This window comes from Heliangelus exortis, chromosome 10 (genome assembly GCF_036169615.1).
Source record: "Heliangelus exortis chromosome 10, bHelExo1.hap1, whole genome shotgun sequence".
Classification (NCBI taxonomy): Eukaryota; Metazoa; Chordata; class Aves; order Apodiformes; family Trochilidae; genus Heliangelus; species Heliangelus exortis.
Genome location: NC_092431.1, coordinates 12,477,213 through 12,496,645, shown reverse-complemented (window position 1 = coordinate 12,496,645; position 19,433 = coordinate 12,477,213). Strand labels below are relative to the sequence as shown.

The window sequence follows — 19,433 nt, the reverse complement described above, 5'->3', positions numbered from 1 at the left end:
TGCCTCCAGCAGACCCTGGCAGTGAACTTTGAGACACTTAATATACTGTTTGAGAGATATTTGGTATTGAAGCCATGATGAGGTGGTTTGTTGGTTTTTTTTTTTGGCAGGTACTTCATAGCAGTGGAAGATAACAAAGTTCTCCCGCTGAATGTACCAGATAGGTAAGAGCTGGTTGCGGGCTTTATTTTCAATCACTTGTTTATATGAAATAATAAAACAATGAAAGCTAGATGGGAAAGAAAATCTTGAATGCTATGCATTTATGTGTCTTAGGAAACCTGGTTCCAAAAGACCACCTTATATAAGGTAAGTGAATTATTTTCTTCCAATTACTGTTTTTACTGATCAGTGTTATTTGTGTCTTTCCCAGCCTAGAGTTACAATGATACACTTTGTATTTTCCAAGTATTGCAGGCGATGCACCTCCTGCAAGCTGTGTGTTTAGCCAAGTCATGAACATGGCAGCATTTCTAGGTAGGAACCACAAGGGCAATGTTTCTTTCTCTCTTGTAATTTGTTTTAAGAAGACACTAAAACATAATTATTACCTCATACCTATTGTTCTTGAATCTGATTAAGGTTGTATTATTTTGTTTTTATCTGTAGAAAGACAGAATTAAGGTGGATACATTTAAACTTTATTGGTGTCTGATTATCACATTTTTAATTGTCTCATCTTAGCCTTGAATCTGTGTGACTTTTCATTTTATGGAGGTTTTTGGTGTGTGCTATTATTATGAGATAGTGAGGTCAGGCTTTGCAGCAAGATTAGAGAGCCGTGGTTTGAATATGAAAGGAGAACACATGAAAGGGCAAAACTCAGAGTTGAAACTTGCCAGTGTTGTTTCAGATAACAAGGGCTTTTTAAGGTATGTTAATAGGAAGAGGTCTAAAAAAAACGTTAGACTGCTACTTGTTGAAGATGGCCACATGACTAATAAAGATAGACAGAAAGCAGAGGCATTCAATGCTTTTTTTTTTTTGCCTTAGTCTTTAGTAATGTTTATAGACCTTGGGCTGCCAGCTTCCCTGAGTTGGAGTACCACAAGTGTGGGAATCAGTGACTTTCTGTTTGTCGACACTGAAACTGTAAGGGACCAGGAGTATCAGCTGAATATTCACGAGTCCGTGGGGGATGAGATTCATCCCAGAGTACTGAAGGAGCTAGCAGATGTTATGGCAGGAGCCATTTTGACCATCTGCTATGTATCTTGGGAGTCTGGGGAGGTCCCTGCTGACAGGAATGTTATTCCAGTGGTATTCCAATCTACAAAAAGGGCATGAGGGAAGATCTAGAGAACTAAAGACTTCTTAGTCTAACCTCAGTTCCTGGAAAAATTATGGTGATTATACTGGGTACTATTAAAAGAACAAATAAATTGTCAGGCATAGTCAGTATAGATGCACAAAGGGAAAGTCCTGTTTAATTAATTTGATAACCTTCTATGATAAGGTTACCCACCTATTGGATGAAGAGGTGGTAGTGGATGTAGATTTTCTGGATTTTAGTAAGGCTTTTGATGCGGTCCCTCACAGCATCCTTCTGGGCATGTTGTCCAACTGAGGGATATGTGAGTTCATGGTGTGCTGGTGAAGAACTGGCTGCAGGACTCAAAGAGTTGTAAGTGATGGGGGCTACAACTGGCTGGCAACTGGTCACCAGCATTGTTGGTCACCACCTGCTACCAGTTTGAGCATAAGCACAAAAAAAGTTTTTGGCATCACCCAGCAAATTTCCCTGTTCAACTAAATTGCTTTTTAGCAGTCTGGTTTAAATCACTTCTGAATTTCAACTGATTAGCTTCCTGTGTTGTTCCATGCAGAATCCCCTAGGGAGAGCAGGAATATACTATATGAATATGTCTTGGGGTTATGTCCTATCATAACATCATGTATGCGATAACATACATGTATCATATATGTCAAGTACTATATTGGCTTTTGGGCTAATTGTAAGCTTAAAGGGAGCTATTGTCTCACAGTCTTTATGGAAAATCAGCTCAATATTTTGGCTTAAGTTAGTGGCCCTAGCAACTTCTTCCAGAGGAAGAGAAGAGGCAATGGGCATTATGGTAAAACCTAGAGAAAACAAGTGCGCTGTTCATACGTTTTCTAATACAGGTGGGATTTCACATACTTCCTCCAAGAGTGCTCAGTGCTCATTAGTGAAACTTGATGCAATCCCAGCTCCATTCATGTCAATGCATGGCATCTGTCTGATAGAGTATGTGCTAGGAGCTTCTCAGGCAAACAGGAAGGTGTTCTTTCCCTCAGCTCCTAGAGGAAACATCAGAAGAGGAAGCATGGGAGCTCAGTGTATTGGATTACAAGAGAAATGCTTCTTGTGTGTAGTCTTGTCCATGATTAAGTGGGAGGGGGCCATGCAGAAGCACTGAGCAAGCCAGCTTGCAGGAGCTCTCCCCTCTGGGTGCAAAGGTGAGGGGTCAATGAAGCCACAGCCACGTGTTTACTGTAGCATGTTCTATCTAATGATGCACCTTATATTCCATTTCCTTTTCAGTGCTTGTCATGGCTGTCCTGCGGTTCATTCAGATGAAGCCAAAGGTGCTAAACCCTTGGCTAAATGTCAGTGGCCTGGTGGCGTTGTGCTTGGCCTCTTTTGGGATGACCCTGCTCGGCAACTTTCAGGTACTGCACTCCAGGCTTGGACCTCAGTGTCTGTGCTGTGAGGTTTCTGCTTTTCTAGCAGATCTGGTTAGGTCTTTGAACTACCTGTGATGTGAGCTTCAGAGACAATATGTCTAGCTGCCCAAGCCCTCCTTGTAGCTGCTCTGTCACCACTGTTTGTCACTTACATGGCCCCAGTGACATGATAAGATGAAGGGCCCAGTATTTTTTCATGTATTCCCAGACGGATTTGCACCTGCATGCTTACACTTGACCTGCTGACAGCCAGAGCAGAGAATACTCCTAATGTGACAGGTGCCTGGATGAGGTTCCTCGAAATCTTCATCTGTTTTGCAGCATAATGCAAAAAAACAAGCTGTCAGTGCCACAAGGTTGCTGTGTAGGACTCCGTTTCAACCTTTGTTCCTCCTTTTTCTCCTTTGTTTCACTCCTCAAAGCAAATGATTGATATTGAAAAGTGGATACTTTGAATCATGCCTGGTTATAAATTTTGAACTAGTTATCCCCTCTTTGTTAGTTACTTGTATCTTTTGCTAACCCATCAAAGCAATCCTTTTTCCTGTCTGACTGCTAAGCTGACTGAGGCATTAAATCATATTTCTGGAAAATTATAGACTGAGTTTGTTATAGGCTGTGAGTCTGCCTGCAGTGCCAGCTACCTTGGGAAAGGCAGTTCAATCATTTTTTTTGCCTCTAGTATGATTGGTACCTACCCTTGAAAAAAACCTCAAGGGAAAGAGAGGGAGAAAAACAGTGGAGACACAGTTAACTAGACTGTTAGATTGTAGATTCCATCGTGTTTAATGGGAATTTTTTATATCACCAAACAGGAATCAAGACTGCAGGGAGGAATTACAGATGGTTTCCTTTCTAGAAAAGACTCTGAGGCACAGGGAAAATGGAAATTGTTTAGCTTATGTCTTGTTCCATGCTTGGCTTTCTAAATGGATTTGCTGCCTCAAGGAATCTCTTTGCATATTCTAGCTCCTTGAACCTGGCTGTCCTTTTGCATTGCAGTATTGCACTCACTGAGCTCCTTGAGACATGGGACCCCAAGGAACATAGAAGCATTCTAGAGGGGTTGGGTTCATATTGTTTCAGAACCCAAGGATGGGTCAAGGATGGGCAGAAGAGGGAACAGTCAAGTTTTTTGGTGGCAACCCAGAAGCAGGTGTCTGTGTTTTGGCTTATGCTAGCTCAATGGAGTTGTCAGGACTCTGGCTACCCTCTGCCCTAGGCAGCAGTGCTCCATGCAGCTGGCACTGAAGGTTGCCCAGACTTCTCTCAACTCCATTGAGTTGTCCTTGCCTGCCCTGGCCATCATATCAAGCCACGATTTATTTCTGAGTTGTGGACTGGTAAGTCTTGCCAGGGAGCTGTAGAGATAGGCTGCAAGCAACTGCCTTTTCCACTGTGCATGGGCTTTGGGCAGAAGATCTGCTTGACTGTGACAGCAGGCAACTCACCTTGGTTATGTTACACCTTACACATCTGCCAGAAAAAATGATAGAGTCTCTGTCTTACACCCTGATGATTCCCAATCTCCTCTGTCCCACCCCAGCAGCAATCCAAGGTGGCTAGCAGATAATTCCTGTTGCATCCAAACAATCACCATTTTGTTTATTCTTAGCTTTCCATCGATGAGGAGATCCACAATGTGGGCACATCGCTGACATTTGGCTTTGGAACCTTGGCGTGCTGGATCCAGTCTGTCCTTACCCTCAAGATCAACCTGAAGAATGAGGGACGGAAGGCTGGGATTCCACGAGTTGCCCTGTCTGCCAGCATCACCCTCTGTGTGGTGCTCTGTATCCTTTTCTCATGCTCCCTGGTATACGTGTCTGACATTCTTTGCAGCAGGGAATACTGGCTCTTCTCACATCTGTCTTAGGATCTCGAAGCATTTAGGAATGATTCTCAGCTTGTCTTCATGGCTTGATTCTATGCTTGGCTCATTTTGCTATTTGTGTTTTACCAGTATGCAGCTGCTTCACAGATGGGCTCACTTCATTCATAAAATTTTCTGAAACATAGCAATATCCAAAGTGGTTACAATATTGATGTATTGACTATGTGGCTTGACTGTACCACTGTTTACCAACATAGTAGCATTTAAGATTATGCAAAATATAAAGATTCTCAGAAGAACAAAGGAAGGAGACAGGTAATCAGGTTTCTGAAGATGAGATTTTTATCTGTTGAAATGCTATGGTGTTGTGCACCCTGCTTAAAAGGTGCTCTGCCTTTTAAGGTGATTATCCCATTAAAGGCCTGCTGGGTCATGTGGACTTTGGGTAAGACTACGTGCTTTACAAATGGGATTTGAACTGTGAGATCTGTGGTCACTCCAACTGGATGTACGTGTGACTTCCTGTCCACCTTGTGCCTGTCAGTCCCATTTCAGCCCTGGATGTTTGTTTAGGGTGGATGCATTCACTGCATAGTGGCATCAAAGTTAGTGCTGGAATAAGCAAGAGGGCAGAAATAAATAGTGAGGAATAAGTTAGTCCCCCTCGTTGTGGAACAGCCTATTCTCAAAACAATTCTTTAGTCACTTGGCTAGTTTTGAACATTTCAGTTAGTGTCCAGAGGAATAGCAGACTGCTGGCAAGATGTACCATCTGTCACCTCTTAAGCTTTCTTTTGTAGCTAAGTATCATGCTTTGGTGTATGCAGTGTGGGAGTTTGCCTGCTTCTTTTGGTGTTGCCCTCCATGCCTTGCCCCAAGCCCATAGCTCTTTCAGGGTATTGCTGGAGATGCATGTGAGGAGTTGGGCTGTGTTCTTGCAGCACTGCTGAGTTCAGAGGTTTCTGCCAGGCTGGGAGCAGGAGCAGCTGGGTAAGCCAGGGTTTAGCTGCTCCAAGGTAGGTGCTCACAGCCCTCCTCAGTTGTCTGCTTGGCACTTAAGGCTTTGGGCCCTCTGTGAAGAGGGGGCAGGCTGAGGCAGGAGTCCCATTCCCTCTGCCTTTGTAAAGGATTAGGACTGTATCCTCGTTCCATGAAACTTTTGCATAACCCTTGTGCTACAGGGAAAGCAGAAGATCCTTAAAGCCAGGCACAGAATGCTGTTGGCTGAAATGAAGCCTCAGATGAAAAGTCTCAGATTACCTGTTTTGTGCAATTAAGCATGGGAGAGGTTGTTTGTTTGTTTTACCTGTGAAGATGTGTGATCATGCATTCTTGGATTCCTGAGAGCCAGGAGAGACAGTAGGTTTAGAGGAGATAACCACTGGTCTAAAGCAGGTGTCTGGCTCAGGAAGGTGTCCTCTGCTTTAAGGGAGCTGAAAATTGCTTTTATTGGAGTACTCCAACAGAACTTGAGGCACAGCAGTGAGATGCTGATGCCAGGCAGTACTGCAGTCCAAACACATGGGTACGTGAGCCAGGAGGACAGTTTCTGGCTCTAACGCACTTTTTATTTTCCTTTCAGTATAACATGCCTTAATATGGAGACAGATGCTTCCTTACTTCACAGAAAGGGATGATTTTGCCGGTGATCTGAAGAGAATGAAAGATTGCACAGTGTAGGTTGAAAGGTGATCCAGAGATCTGATCCAGTTTCCACTGGGAGGCTCCTGGCAGGCAGGGGCCCACAGACAGATGCCTAACTTACTAGCTCTGTCACTAGCTAGTTGGATATTTAGTCAATATTTATCAGCCTGAACTGGGATCAGGAAGCCTTGGTCTGTATAGGAGAGCTGCTGTGCTCTGTGACATCCTTCTGGCACAATATTCATGCTCTCCTAATGATGGCTAGCTGGGTTGACTGACACATGACTTACTTTGGTTATGATTTTATTGTCTACCCTGTTGAGTTTCTCTCATCCTGGTTGATGTATCTGTTCCCATTAGTTTTTTCTTGACTTTCCTCTTCCAGATTTCATCCTTATGGCACAGGGCATCCACATGCATGCTTCCAGGATCCAATGGGGTGTGGCGATGTGCTTCCTGTGCTACTTTGGCACCTTTGCAGTGGAGTTCAGGCACTACAGATTTGAGATCGTTTGCTCTGAGTACCAGGAAAACTTTCTGAGCTTTTCTGAAAGCTTATCGGAAGCTTCTGAGTACCAGACAGATCAGGTGTAGCCTGTCCTGTGGCTGGGGGTGGGGAGCAGTTATGGTCTCATGGGTTAAACATGACCTCATTTACACTTTTTGAAGAGTTTGTTTTCATGTGTAATCATGATCGCATTGCCAAAGGGCTCTGAGAATGGCTGTCTCATTAAGAGCCAAACAAAAATAGTTGTCTGCTGGAAGAGGAATGGATCTTTCTCAGCGGCAGCATGAGAGAGCACAACCTGTTCAGCTTGTGCTAGCAGTGACTTTTTCTGAGTGGCTCTGTCACTCCTGTTGTTCAAAACATTCAACAGCAAGTCCTCATGATGGCCCTCCAAGACAGCCACTCATCAGCCTGGTCCGAAGAGGAAGGTAGAAAGGAAATTGACTTCTTCAGACACTAAGAGTCTTCAGGAGCTGAGTTTGGGAGAAACTGTGCTATGATCAGGAAGGAAGACTTGGCTGATGCTGCCTTGGGCAGATGGTTCCCAAGCCAGAGGAGATGGCCCAGTGCAGTGCTGTGCTCGTCTTCACATTTCAAACTCTACAGCAGGGACTAGTGGAAGTGAAGTTAAGATGGAAACATTGGTATGATCTGAAGATGACTCCAAAAAGGCTGCTCCTTTCAATTGTGTAGTGCTTCCACCACATATTGTGTGTAATAATTTAAAACCTTTTATTTTTTTTGTACACATTGTTTTAAAGACACTGGGCTTGCTTGCAATCAGAACAGAACTGCAGGTGGTTCTGGACATAGAGTTTTGTTTTGCGCCTTGTGCATTTTTGTCAAACATACTAACGCTAGGCCTGGACCCCTTCGCAATGGGCAGTTCTCCTGAGTGGAATCTGCCACAAGGTTAAGCAGGCTTCTGAGGTGCAGGGAGTCAGTTCTGTTCTGGCGGTTGGGTGATACAGCCTACAGGCCAGAGGTGCCCTGAGGATGCCCAGGTCCCCTGAAGGAAGGGAACAGCAGAACCAGATTTCTCCCTTCCTGAAGGCAGGTTTTCAAACAGAAAGTCTGTTTTGAAAGCAAAAGTGGGAGCTCAAAGCCCCTGCTTGAAAACCTGATTCTGGGAAGGCTGCTGTATTGGCTGGACAGGGGAGTGATGGGAGTCGCTTCTCATGAACTGTTTCCTTCTGAGTCAGGTTCAGCTTAGGTTGGCATGTTGTCTGAGCAAAATAAAGCAGAACGAGCTGCAGCAAAATAGGCAGAAATTAAAACAATGGCCAAGAGGAACTCAGATCATGCTCTGGCACATCTGAAGGAGGGAAAAGGCACATTCGGTCTTCTGCAAAGGTCAGAGACCTCTTCTGAAAGTAGAAACATTTGAAAAATCTTCTGTCAGAACTAATGGAAGCAGAAAGCTTTCAGATAGTCATTTACTCTATCTTCTGTGGGCCAAAATATTTTCTTGGGCATCTGTGTTGTGTATGCAATCCAAACGGAACTTCAGGTTTTCACGATAACTGTAAATTTTTTAGTGTTTCTGACAGCACATTTCAGTACAACTAAATGACAACTGATGGCCACTAAATAAAGTGCTTTTATGGAGAATGTGATTTTTATTTTTATCCTCTACTCCACGCATAGATTTCTGATAACAAAGGCAAAACAAGAGGTATTTTACGTGTCATGATTAAAATTCAGGAAGCCATGTTCAGCCATGCAGATACATTTATTTTAACAGTGGTAGGAAGAGAATGACAATCATTACACAGCCCAGAAAGGTGGATGCGGACTGGCTGCTCGCAGCCTTATCTGCTACCACCAAAGTTTTAAAAGGGTAAGGCTGGCTTGATGTGGTTTCCTCCAAAAATGTACATCTCTTGCTTAGTCTCTACACAGCAGTCACCCTCAACAGGGACAACTGTAGATGTAGATCATAGCTCGGGAAGGCGGTACACTTGTTAGTATTTTGTTTCAGTCACGTGTGAGGGCAAGGTCAAGAGCAATCGTGCAGAAATGAGTAAGTAGCAAGTGACATCCATCCACAAAATGCAAGCAGCAGGGAATTGGGGTTTCAGACTGCCTCTGCCTCCACTTACTAGATACAACTTAGCTGTGGCTCTCACTCCTGCACCCCCACTGAGCTCCTACTGAAATTGTTACAACAGTCAAGGGGGTCAGACAGCTTCCTTGGGAGGACAGGTTTGTCTGCCTTAAAGAAACGACTAAGAGGGCGAAAGCAGGAAAACAGAGTCCACAGGTTAAAGAGATTTGCTTTTAGATGCTGAAATAACTGGTGATAGACAGGAAGACTAAATACTGGGGTGCAGTAAACACAATGAAATCAGTGATGTTTTTATTTATTACATTAGGAAAGGCTCCGTGACTATGATTAAACTGCCACAGCTAAGGTAGGATAGATGAAAAGGTCAGGGTTTTAATTCCCATTAAATGCAGAAGTATCTGTCCCTCAAGAGTAGTTGTTTTTGAAGGTTTGCTCACAGCTGAACAGTGTTATGGACTTCTGACATTGTGATGCTGGCTGAGGTGTTCCATGGGCCACTGCTAAGGGAGATGCCTTAGAAACGCAGTCATGCTGACTTAAAGTGTTCAGCCAGTTGGATCTCATGGTCCAGGACCACGACACAGCATTGGGGTGGGGCAAGAATTACATTTTAAAATCTGTATTTATATATACACTCTACTTCATTTTGGTGGGCTGGCTATGTAATAGAGCTATGTAAGAGCAGATAACATTTGCTAGTTATACTATTTTGTACCTAGACCTGTACCAAGATTCCTAGTCTAAAGAGCCTGTCTGCAGCAAGGAGTGTTGGTTTTTTTTCTCTGACAGCCCAAACATACTGTATGTTAATGTCCACGTTTGGCATTTTTCATTGCTCATCCTAACCCTAGCTTTTAAAGTTTTGACTTGGCCAGCAACTTCATCTGCAGCTCATATGTCCTCATGGTCCCCTTAGGTCCCTCTGGGACAGGGAAACATGTATCTTGTTTGCAAACTGTTTCTAAAAATGATGGAGCTTGTCATGGGGTGTCTCAGCACCAGATTTCAATGGGTGTGTCTGAAAGAAATATGCCCTGAGCTAGCTGGTAAAGAGGAGGAACAGTAGGGCATAAGGAACCCTACACCATACTTTCTATCTATATTAGCCTGCCCTAGTCATGGGTTCAAGAGATGATGTGGGTTTGGTTTTAAATTCTGATTATGGACGAAGTTACCTAATTTACACAAGGACCATCCAGGTAAAACGCAGTCTTTTGTGTGTGCTCCACTTTCCCTAAGTGGAGGAAGGCAGGAAAAGTTCAGCAAAAGATGAGATGAGGCTGTAATATGATTTCTCATCGTCCGTCAGTCCTGCATTACCTGGTCTGATCACCACTGCCACATGAGTATCTGCTTCCTCAGCTGCATTTGCTTCTGAAACAGAGGTGGGGAGAGATGATCAGATGTGCTTACTGATCTCTCCAGTGAGGAACTTCAAGACTTAGAGATGCCCCAAAAATCTGAAGTGCCAGATTGAGAATGAAAGGTTGAGAGTGAGAGAGCAGTGCTTGCATGTGGCACTGCAGGGCTCTAGATCAGCTCCCAGCAGACTTGCTATGGATGACTGTAGCTGCCACATAATGTGAGTGGACCGGAGCTGGCTACCTTGCTGTCTCCTTCCCTCTCTCAGCTGGTGGCTGTCCAAAGCACCCTGCAGGCAGCATGCATTGGCAGCTTAATTCCTGTCAAAAGAAGCATTAGCAAATCCAACAGCCTCCCCACTGGGAGTCACTTCTCCGTGAGCACAGCAGTAGACCACATGAAGATGATAAAGGGAAAAGGAGGCAACTGTGAACTTCATCAGCTCTGCTGATGGGGAGGAGGTAAGGGCGAACTCCTGGAGACTGAGCTGGCTTTGACTGAGAGCAGAGTCCAGTAGTGTCATTTCTGCCAGAAACATGTTCTCAGCAAAGGCATGAAATTAAATCAGCTTTACAGTTTTCCAGGCCTGGCTTGCCAGGGTTCAAGTCTTGGCAATCTTTTCCTAGTGCTGAACACAACCTAAATGTACGTGGCACAAAGAACCAGCCACCTAGCCATCCCACGTGCCTTGTAGCAGCACAGCAGACATTGTTTCCCTGAGCATGAAACTACTACTTGACCATATTTGTATTGTAACTTCTTCAGCAAATGCTTCAATCCACTTCAGGAGTCTCTCCTTGCTTGCTGTGTGAGATGTGTAAGGAAGGAGCAAGGCAGGGGGGATGCCACTGAAGCGAGGTGGTCTGCGGCATTTCTGGGGTGCTTGTGACAAGGCAGTAGCACATATTTAAAGAGCACCTGCCTCCCTCACACATGCAAGAGCCAGGAGGACTGGCAGGCCACCTACCTCGAGGGACATCTGTCAGGAAGAGGATGTTGTTGGTGGCACACCCAATACTGGCAGCAATCCTTCTGTAGCTCTCACTTTCTACCTTGGCGCCTATTTTGGTATCAAAGTGGCCATCAAAGAGCTGAAAGAGAGAGAAAAGCAAAGACAGTTGCTGAGTGCCACCTAAAGAACAGGGCTAAGCCTTGCTCCTCAGCAAGATGTCCCCTTAGCTTTCTACCACAGGAATGGAGAGCTGATGCAGCCATGCTATCATACTCAAATGTCTGAGCTAAACTCCAGTGCATCAAACCAACTGCCCTATCTTCCTGTTCCAGACTCTGTTCACAAAGCATTACAGCAAGGTCAGCTGTGGGAGGAAAGTGCTCTGCAGAGGGAGAAGCTGTAAGGAAGGTGATAAAGTTATCTACCTCTAGGATATCACCTTCTGTAGAGTATCCAAACAGAAGTTTCTGGGCTTCAACGCTGCCTGAGGAGTAGACATAGACCTTCATCCCTGCTTCCCGCCACTTCCGGATGGCTGGAACCACATCCTTGAAGATTCTGGAGCAAAACAGGACAGTGGGTAAGACCAAACCCAGAGGCCCTGGGAGGGATGCCAGGCGCTGTGGCAACTATCCCATTAGTTTGCAAAGGGACTTCATTCTCAATCTGCTCAGGGCTTCTGGACTTGGGGAGTCTATTTCACCAGCAGGTAAGAGATTCTTAGCTTCAGTCAACCAAGCAGCTCAGATGAGCTGTTTCAGACATTTGGCTGGAGTTTCTCCAGCCCCTTCAGTTTTGAGGTGAGAGGAAAGTTTGGGAAAAATGACAACTTCCCACTAGCCACAGGCATAAGGTACAGAAAAAACAGACTCTTATATCCTGAGTCCCACCTGCCTTGCAAGCTACAAAGGTTTCCCTGTTAGTAAGAGCTTTGGCTGTAAACTGCATCTATATGGGGTAAATCTATCCCACAGGTTCAGGCTCTAACCATGCATAAGAGGAGTTAAAAGGAGGTTGCAGCTGCAGGAGCTGAATGAGCAGCACTCAGTAAAACTGTTTGAAAACAGACAACAACTTGGGAAAGGAGTGTACCCTAAGTGACTGAGGTCAAAGCTTCTGTATTCAGCAATCTGGTCAGGTTGGACAGTAGTATTCATGGGCCAGATGTGTCCCTGGCTAGCACCACAGAAGGTAAACCTGCTCCCATTTATTAGGCACCAGCATCCCCGCCCTTACTCTTCAGGTCTTGCAGAGTGAAGGCAAGATAACAGTCTAGCAATAGACTAATGGGTCTCCAAATGTAAGCTCCATCTAAATTCTGGGTAATAGTTGCCCAAAACCAAGCCCAGAAGTGGGAAGCAAAGCTGTGAGAGGGAAGGACCAAATCCAAGGCAACTGCTGATGGATATGCCTGTTGATTACCTCATACCCTTCTCTTTTATATTATGAAACCTTTCCAGTGCTGCATTTACATGCATGTAAAAGCCCTTTGTATGCAAAGGACATTCAAAAGATGACCCATGTACCTATGGAAACTGAAGGCTAGAGGATGCTCAAGAGGGACAATAACACATATCCCTCGATAACACATGAAATGGGATTGATAAGGTTACAATCAACCTTGGAAGAGCAGGGACAGGATTTGAGTTTGACATGGCAGAAGTGTGGAGAGAAGAGATGAAGGAGGTACAATCTGCAGGGAACAGAGTTTTGTCCAAACTGCAGCCTTCCCACCTGCACTACACAGCTCTGAGTAGCCACTTGGACCAACGCCCAGAGGTATTGCTCTGAAAAGTGGTTCTGAGTATCTGAGCGCCTGAAGAAAGAGGGCTCCAAATAGATTCAAATGGAAGTGCTGGACTGAGTTTTGCAGACCTGCAGCAATCAGCTGGCTCTTTCTTAATCTCCAATTTCTTGGCCATCTGCTCAGGGCCTTATTAGGTTATGTATTTCACTTTTTCTTCATAGTTATTTATTATATGTCCCTGGTGTCAGCTGAAAATATTTGGAGGTTGTACAGCACCTGCAGAAACTCCCAGCCACTCTCATATTTTCATATGCTGAGTTGTCTGTAGAGAAATTTGTCAAAAAATAGGAAATTATTTTGTGAGTACTTCTAGGTCCTTTTCACATTCTCATTATTAAGAATTATGAGGTAGATGATTCATGAGAGTGTATAGATTTATGAAAGTACTTTGATTACACAGTCTTGATTCAAGTTTAAAAAATATTTGGACTAGACACCTGGGTTGAACAGCGCCTTCTTTTTCCTAGTCTGTTTGAGTGTACAATGCAATTATTCTGCTTATTAGTATCTGAAACTTAAATGAGTTTTCACAGATTGCCATTATTCTCCAAAATGCATACAGTCAGACTCCTATATGGGGATGTACACTGTGAGTACAGTGCATTGTGAGAGACCTTTTATTTACTTTTGCATTTTCAAAAGGAAAAGTAAATTTTAAATTTATAATAATATATGTATTTTAAATGTATTATAATACTACCATGCTAAGACATTGATTTGTAGGACCTGTATCAAAAATCCCATAAATTTTAAACAATAACTGAAAATTTTAAAATGTTGCCTACAGGTAAATATGCAGTCACTGAAGAGTTTAGTCTGGACAATACCTGGCCACCCAGTCCTAACTTCTGCTCAGAGCAGGTCTAGTTGCAGCAGGTTGTTCAGGGCCACATCCAGATCAGTTCTGAGCACTACTGAGGACAGAGATGTCAAAACTCCTCTGGGTACCTGTGCCACTGTCACCCACATGTGACAAAAAATGCCCATGCTCAGAGTTTTGCCTGTCATCTCCTGTCCTGTCATCAGGCATCTCCAAGAAAAATCATGGAATCAGAATGGTTTGGCTTGGAAGGGACATTAAAGATCATCTAGTTCCAACCCTAACCTCCCACCAGCCCAGGTTGCTCAAGACCCCATCCAACATGGCCTGAGACACTGCCAGGGAGGGGGCAGCCACAGCTTCTCCGGGCAATCTGTGCCAGGGTCTTACCACTCACATAGTAAAGAATTTCCTCCTAATACTTAAGATAAATCTCCCCTCTTCAAATTTGAAACCATTTCCCCTTGTCTCACTACACATCCGTGTCAAAAGCCCTATCACAGGTTTCTTTTCCCTTCAGATATTAGAAAGTCACTATAAGCTCACCCTGGAGCCTCCTCTTCTCCAGGATGAACAACCCCAACTCTCTAAGCCTGGCTTCACAGGGGAGGTGCTCCAGACCTCAGAGCATTTTTGTGGCTCTGCTCTGGACATGTTGCGGGAGCTCTATGTCCTTCTTATGTTGGGGACTCCAGAACTGGACAGAGTACACCAGGTGGGGTCGCACAAGAGCAGAGGGACAGAATCACCTCCCTCGACCAGCAGTCTATGTTTCTTTTGATGCAGCCCAGGACATCACTGGCTTTCTGGCCTGAAATACTGAGGCATTTTCTGAATTCTTAATGCAGAAAATAGTTGTCCCAGGGGAATGTTCCACCAATCATGGGAGCAGAATCATTCCGTGTCATGCTTCAATTATCATGTTCTCTTTCTCAGTCCTCATCTCCTTTATTGTCCTTTCCCAGTGGGTTGAGAACTGACTGCTCCCCAGCATGTACATGCCAATTACTCCTTAAGGAGAAACAGTCTCACCCCCCTGTCATCTTCTCCGTGGGAACCAAGAAAAACTTGGTCAGTTCCAAAGCTACTGTAGATCCTTGGTTGCCTAGATCCAAAGATTAAGTTCAATCAATTTGTGTTTCACTGTCTGATCAACTTTGATATACAGTTTTCTGCTGGTTCCTCAATAGCAGTGGCCTGGGCTTAAGCCATGACTGGACTTAACGGCATTGGCTTCTCTACCAAGGTAGTAATCCTGTTTGCATTTGTACATGGGGTGGTTTCCAGGAACAGCTTATGCAGCTATTCTGCTAGCAGACATCTAGGAAAGATACACCTTATACCAGCCCCATGGAAAAGGGCACACAATTACTCACTCTCCTTTGACGTGCCCAGTTGCATAGGCTGCCCTCCACATGTGACCCTGCAGCTGCTTCAGTGCTGTGGTCTTCCTGTCCAGAGACATCTGCCAGAGAACATTGTCTACAACCGCCTGGATAACCTTTTCCAGCTCCTCTTCCCCACTTCCACTCTCCAAAGGGATTGGCACAGCCCCATCCAAGCTGCAGTCCTCCTGAGCCTAGAAATCATCCATGATAAAAAAGAGGTGAGGAAAGAGGTGGCATGGACTCAACATCTCACTTTAGGAAAGGGGTCTAACATCTGCATCAATGCACCTCTTTTGCAGGACATAGCTTCAACTACTCTTCACATGAAGAGGTACATCATTATCTGAATGCTTTTCTTAATGGGAAATTCAGACTTCAGTATGGTCTGGCAACACTTGTTTGAATTATACTTTCCAAACCCAACAACTAGCACTGCTGTTGCTGCATTGTAAGTACTGCAATGAGAATTACACTTGCTTAGTATTTAATTACTGAAATAAAGGCAAAGAAGCAAATGCATCTGTTGGCTTCAGACAACAGGTCTCAAATTGATGCTGTGTCCCTGTACAGAGGCAGGAGTGCCCTGTGTGGGAGAGGTACTCTGTCATTCCTCCAGGCTGCTTCCCAAACAGGCATCTGGAAGCTGGAGGTGGCGGATCCAGCAAGAGAAAGGCACAGGGCAGACACAAAGCTGTAAAGCTGTGGTTTGATGCTTGCTTGAGGACCGGGAAGACCAAGTCAAGCTGAAGCAAGCAGCTGAGCTGCTGCCTACCAAGCCCCATCCCTTCCTGGAGCACAACCCTAAGTTTTGGGTGGGGGAGAATAAGCTCATCAAGGCAACAGCTCCCATAGAAGGACAAAAAGAGGTATGGGTTTGTGTGGCATGACTGGGGAGTCTGAGTGACTCAGGCATGCCATGAAAACCCAGAGACATGCTAGCTCTGTTAACCTGTTTTCTGAGAAGTCCGATGTCCTGTTGACACTCCTCCTCCTCCCAGTGAGCACGCAGATACTCCCTCACGTTGTCTTTGATGTAAGGGAACAAGGTGTCCTGGCAGCACATAAAAAAAATCAGGCAGCTCCTTCAACCTAGCAGAGGTAAAGCTGACTTGCTTTTAAAACAAGTGTTTGCACGTGCTGGTGTGTATGATTATTTCCTCCACTCTAGCTTCCCTTACCATACTGCAGCTTATGAAACTGCCTGCCTAGGGTGCTTGTCTGGTCTGTGGACCAGAGACAACCTTGGGCCAAGATTAGTGCAGGTGAATTTTTTTGGCAGAAAAACATAGGTAGCTGCAACTTGCAAGTCCCAGTATAGAAAGGTGGGTGATAACTTTTCCAGAGCTTACAAAAAAATGTCTTGTATGGCTGGCATGACCCAAAGTTCTACTGGAGAATTACAAACCTTCCTGGTAATCCTAAGGGCAACCAGAAATAATTACAAATTACTCCCATTAGGGGTTCACAACTGAGAAGCCACAAGCAGCCACTGAAACAGCATCTCTGGGTGTAGGAAGAACCTCAGGACAAAAACGAAGGGCAGGAAGCTCCTTCCTTTGGGTACTGAACCAAGCTTTTTACTAATTAGGAAAAAATTTGTGATGTGCTAGGAGAAAACTAACCTGAGCTCATCTCTCCTCAAGAAATGGCCAGTGACATTTTTTTTTTCCCTACTGTATGTCACCTTTAACTTGTTACTGAATTAAGAAAAGAGTTGTCCTAAGAGCATGATGTGGTGGCAGAACTACAGGATTTTCTGTCACTCCAATATTGTGTTTTCCAGGTATTCCAATAGTATCGTTCCAGGTATTCCAATACTGTGTTTTACACAGGTATTCCACAACTCAGTGGATTTCAAAAGGGTAAAAGCTTTGATGCAATGGCAAATGCATGGGTCTGTGGTTCAAAAGAGGACACCGGTGTAACACCTGGAGTGGTGGCAGCCAACAGGACAGACTGCTTATGGATGGTCAGGAGTGATCCCAGGCAATGATGTACTAAGTTTAAAAGGCCATGTGTGTGTGAAAGAAAGGCTTTGTATCCTGCAAGGAAACACAGTCCTCTCTGTGACTTCAGCTTTCAGCAAGTTAGCATCTGAGTTTCCAGATGCTAGCAGAAGACCTGTGCCTGCCTGTGCACAGCTCCTGTTGCTTTATTCATCTCCCATGCATGCCACGGAGATGGGTGCTATCACCCCACTTCACTGCCATATGGCTAGGCTCCTGGGTGACATCCAGCCCCAGATATGGCTGCTCCAACACAGCTTGGCAGGATGGAGAAACAGCCCCCAGCAAAGAGAGCTCAGCAGCCCTCCTAAGCCTTTGAAACTGCTCAGAGTAGTGTCAAAACCAGTAAAGAAAGAGCAGTATTTTTACCATCAGTAGACACCCATACAGCATGCTGTAACTAGTGCTTTGTAGGATTTCAAGGGACCAGGGTCAATTTTCTCCTCAATATCCATGACAACTGTCACAAAGTTCAGTGATAATCTGCTCCTTCACAGAAGATGTGGCACATCCCAGGGGATGCAGTTTATCAAATTACATCTCTCCTGCCATCTACTTTTCTGTGCCAGGGCAGACCCAGTGAAAGAGAAAACTTGGTGGCCTCTAACTAGGGGCTACCAAATACTGTCTTTTCTGGTATCTTTCCTTAAACCACCCATCACCTCTCATTCTATTTCCTTACCTTGCATATTAAATAAAGAATTAAATAAAATCCTTTAATATTAAAGAACAAAATATCTGCAGAATCAGCAGTGGACCTTTTAAAGGAAATAAAAATTATGGGGGCTAACTAAAAAGTCCAAGTGTGCTTGTGAAAGTGTGTGAAAGTCCAGTTTGTTTCAAGCATTTTCAAACTGAGTTTTATTGAGAACAACAACTTATTTGGCCTTCCTGCAATAGAAAGACTTCAGGAAGGAAACCATCTCAGGCATATTGCATGTTACTTGTATGACAGCAAAAGTGATTCAAGCTGCATATAACCATCTTTGTTGCTCCATTAGATATTTAGGACAAAATCTGAGTTCTAACTATTTAAATTGAGAAGTATCAAAGGGAGTGAGGCAGCTGTAATGCCACCTAGACCTGGAGTTTCTTGAATTTTTTGCAAGAAAAAACCCAAAACATTTCTTGCTTTTCTTGCAAAAGCACTTGAAGAACATGGACAGTAAAGATGTAGGTCATGTTGTCATCGGTTGTTCATATGTTCAACGGTGTTAGCAGAATGCCTGACAAGAGCCTTCACCCCTCTGCCCACCATGTGGACCACAAAGCACCTTCATAAAGTACCAATAAAAAAGATCCAACAAAAACTATACTGTCTCATGGAGAAATGCAGGTAAATGTCAGAAGCAGAGAGAATTCTATTCAGTGTCTGAAATGCAAGTAAGTTGCACCCTGCTGTGAAGCACATAAGTCTGGTCAGGGACAAAAACCTCTTAGAGAAGAACCTGCTGTGGTTGGAGAACTGCGAATTGTAACAGAATATTTGCAGTGTTTGTCCTGATGCTGGCCTTGCAGACTTGCCGGTCCCCTGGCTTCTGCCGGGGGGACTATTTTCAATAGTCTTAAGCCTTCACCTAAGCAAGGAAAGCTCCTCATACATATCTGCTGTTAGTGTAACCAAGTACACTTGATGCACATTGTGCTATCCTCTCCCTGTACATGCTGGAGCAATGTCTGGTGATACTGGAGGCATCTGACTTACCACCCTTTTGAGGGGAAAAAGAGCAGCAAATAATCCCAAGATAGCACTTCAAGATCTAAGCAAAGTCGGGTGAGGTGCTGCATCTCCAGCCACCTGAGCAGCAGGGACGTTCTGGGGCTCTTCCTAAATGGGGCTGAAACCACTCCAACTGCCACAGAAACAAATGTACTTTACTGCCCCGTATCTGAATAGTTCCTCGTTCCCCTGCCCACAGTAGAAGCAGGAGAACGGTAAAACGATACGTGTTTTCTTCAGGAAAACACAGGAAATGAGTCACGGTTTTACGCTTCTGGAGGAAACTCAGGCCTGCCCTCCGCGGGGCTTCAGCTCCGGCAAAGGCGCTTCCCCCGCGGAGAGTCCCTCCCAGCGAAGGGGACTCGTAATCGCATAAATCCGGACGGCGCTGCGTGACCTCTCAGGCTGCCGGGAGTTGGGGGGTGGGATCCTGATAACCACGACGATGCAAACGGAGCCAGAAGGGCTCCCAGCCGCGCGGGGAGGCTGCGGCCGCCTGCCCCTCCGGTTCTCACCTGGACAAAGGCGATCGGAGTGGTGGTCCCCTCGATGTCCAGCAGGATGGCGCGCACCTCCGCCGGTACCGGGAGCACGCCCATGGCGGCAGTGGCACGTGGGGCACGGGACTAACCGGCGTAGCGCGGCGGCACGGGGCGC

At 45.0% G+C, this 19,433-nt stretch overlaps 2 protein-coding genes across 19 annotated transcripts in view; one reads left to right on the top strand and one right to left on the bottom strand.

Annotated features, from left to right (window-relative positions):
* TMEM150C (transmembrane protein 150C) overlaps window positions 1-8,264 on the top strand; it is a 17,605-nt gene extending 9,341 nt beyond the window's left edge. For all 5 annotated transcript variants that reach the window (XM_071753556.1, XM_071753555.1, XM_071753552.1 and 2 more), the window contains exons 3-8: window positions 111-164; window positions 277-309; window positions 410-477; window positions 2,525-2,652; window positions 4,283-4,460; window positions 6,531-8,264. In XM_071753556.1, coding sequence (XP_071609657.1) covers window positions 111-164; window positions 277-309; window positions 410-477; window positions 2,525-2,652; window positions 4,283-4,460; window positions 6,531-6,739 — 670 coding nt within the window. In that variant the 3' untranslated portion in view covers window positions 6,740-8,264. The remainder of the gene's footprint in view (window positions 1-110; window positions 165-276; window positions 310-409; window positions 478-2,524; window positions 2,653-4,282; window positions 4,461-6,530) is intronic.
* Window positions 1-19,433, bottom strand: part of ENOPH1 (enolase-phosphatase 1) — a 24,380-nt gene extending 4,947 nt beyond the window's left edge. The window contains exons 1-7 of one of the 14 annotated variants that reach the window (XM_071753544.1): window positions 19,292-19,431; window positions 16,000-16,101; window positions 15,039-15,241; window positions 11,461-11,593; window positions 11,051-11,174; window positions 10,042-10,095; window positions 1,786-1,832 (exon numbers count right to left, since the gene is read on the bottom strand). In XM_071753544.1, coding sequence (XP_071609645.1) covers window positions 1,801-1,832; window positions 10,042-10,095; window positions 11,051-11,174; window positions 11,461-11,593; window positions 15,039-15,241; window positions 16,000-16,101; window positions 19,292-19,375 — 732 coding nt within the window. In that variant the 5' untranslated portion in view covers window positions 19,376-19,431 and the 3' untranslated portion in view covers window positions 1,786-1,800. Of the gene's footprint in view, window positions 1-1,785; window positions 1,833-3,417; window positions 4,676-6,717; window positions 8,021-8,366; window positions 10,096-10,332; window positions 10,404-11,050; window positions 11,175-11,460; window positions 11,594-15,038; window positions 15,242-15,999; window positions 16,102-19,291 lie in introns of those variants that run through there. The other 13 variants (XM_071753540.1, XM_071753542.1, XM_071753541.1 and 10 more) reach the window with 13 other exon arrangements.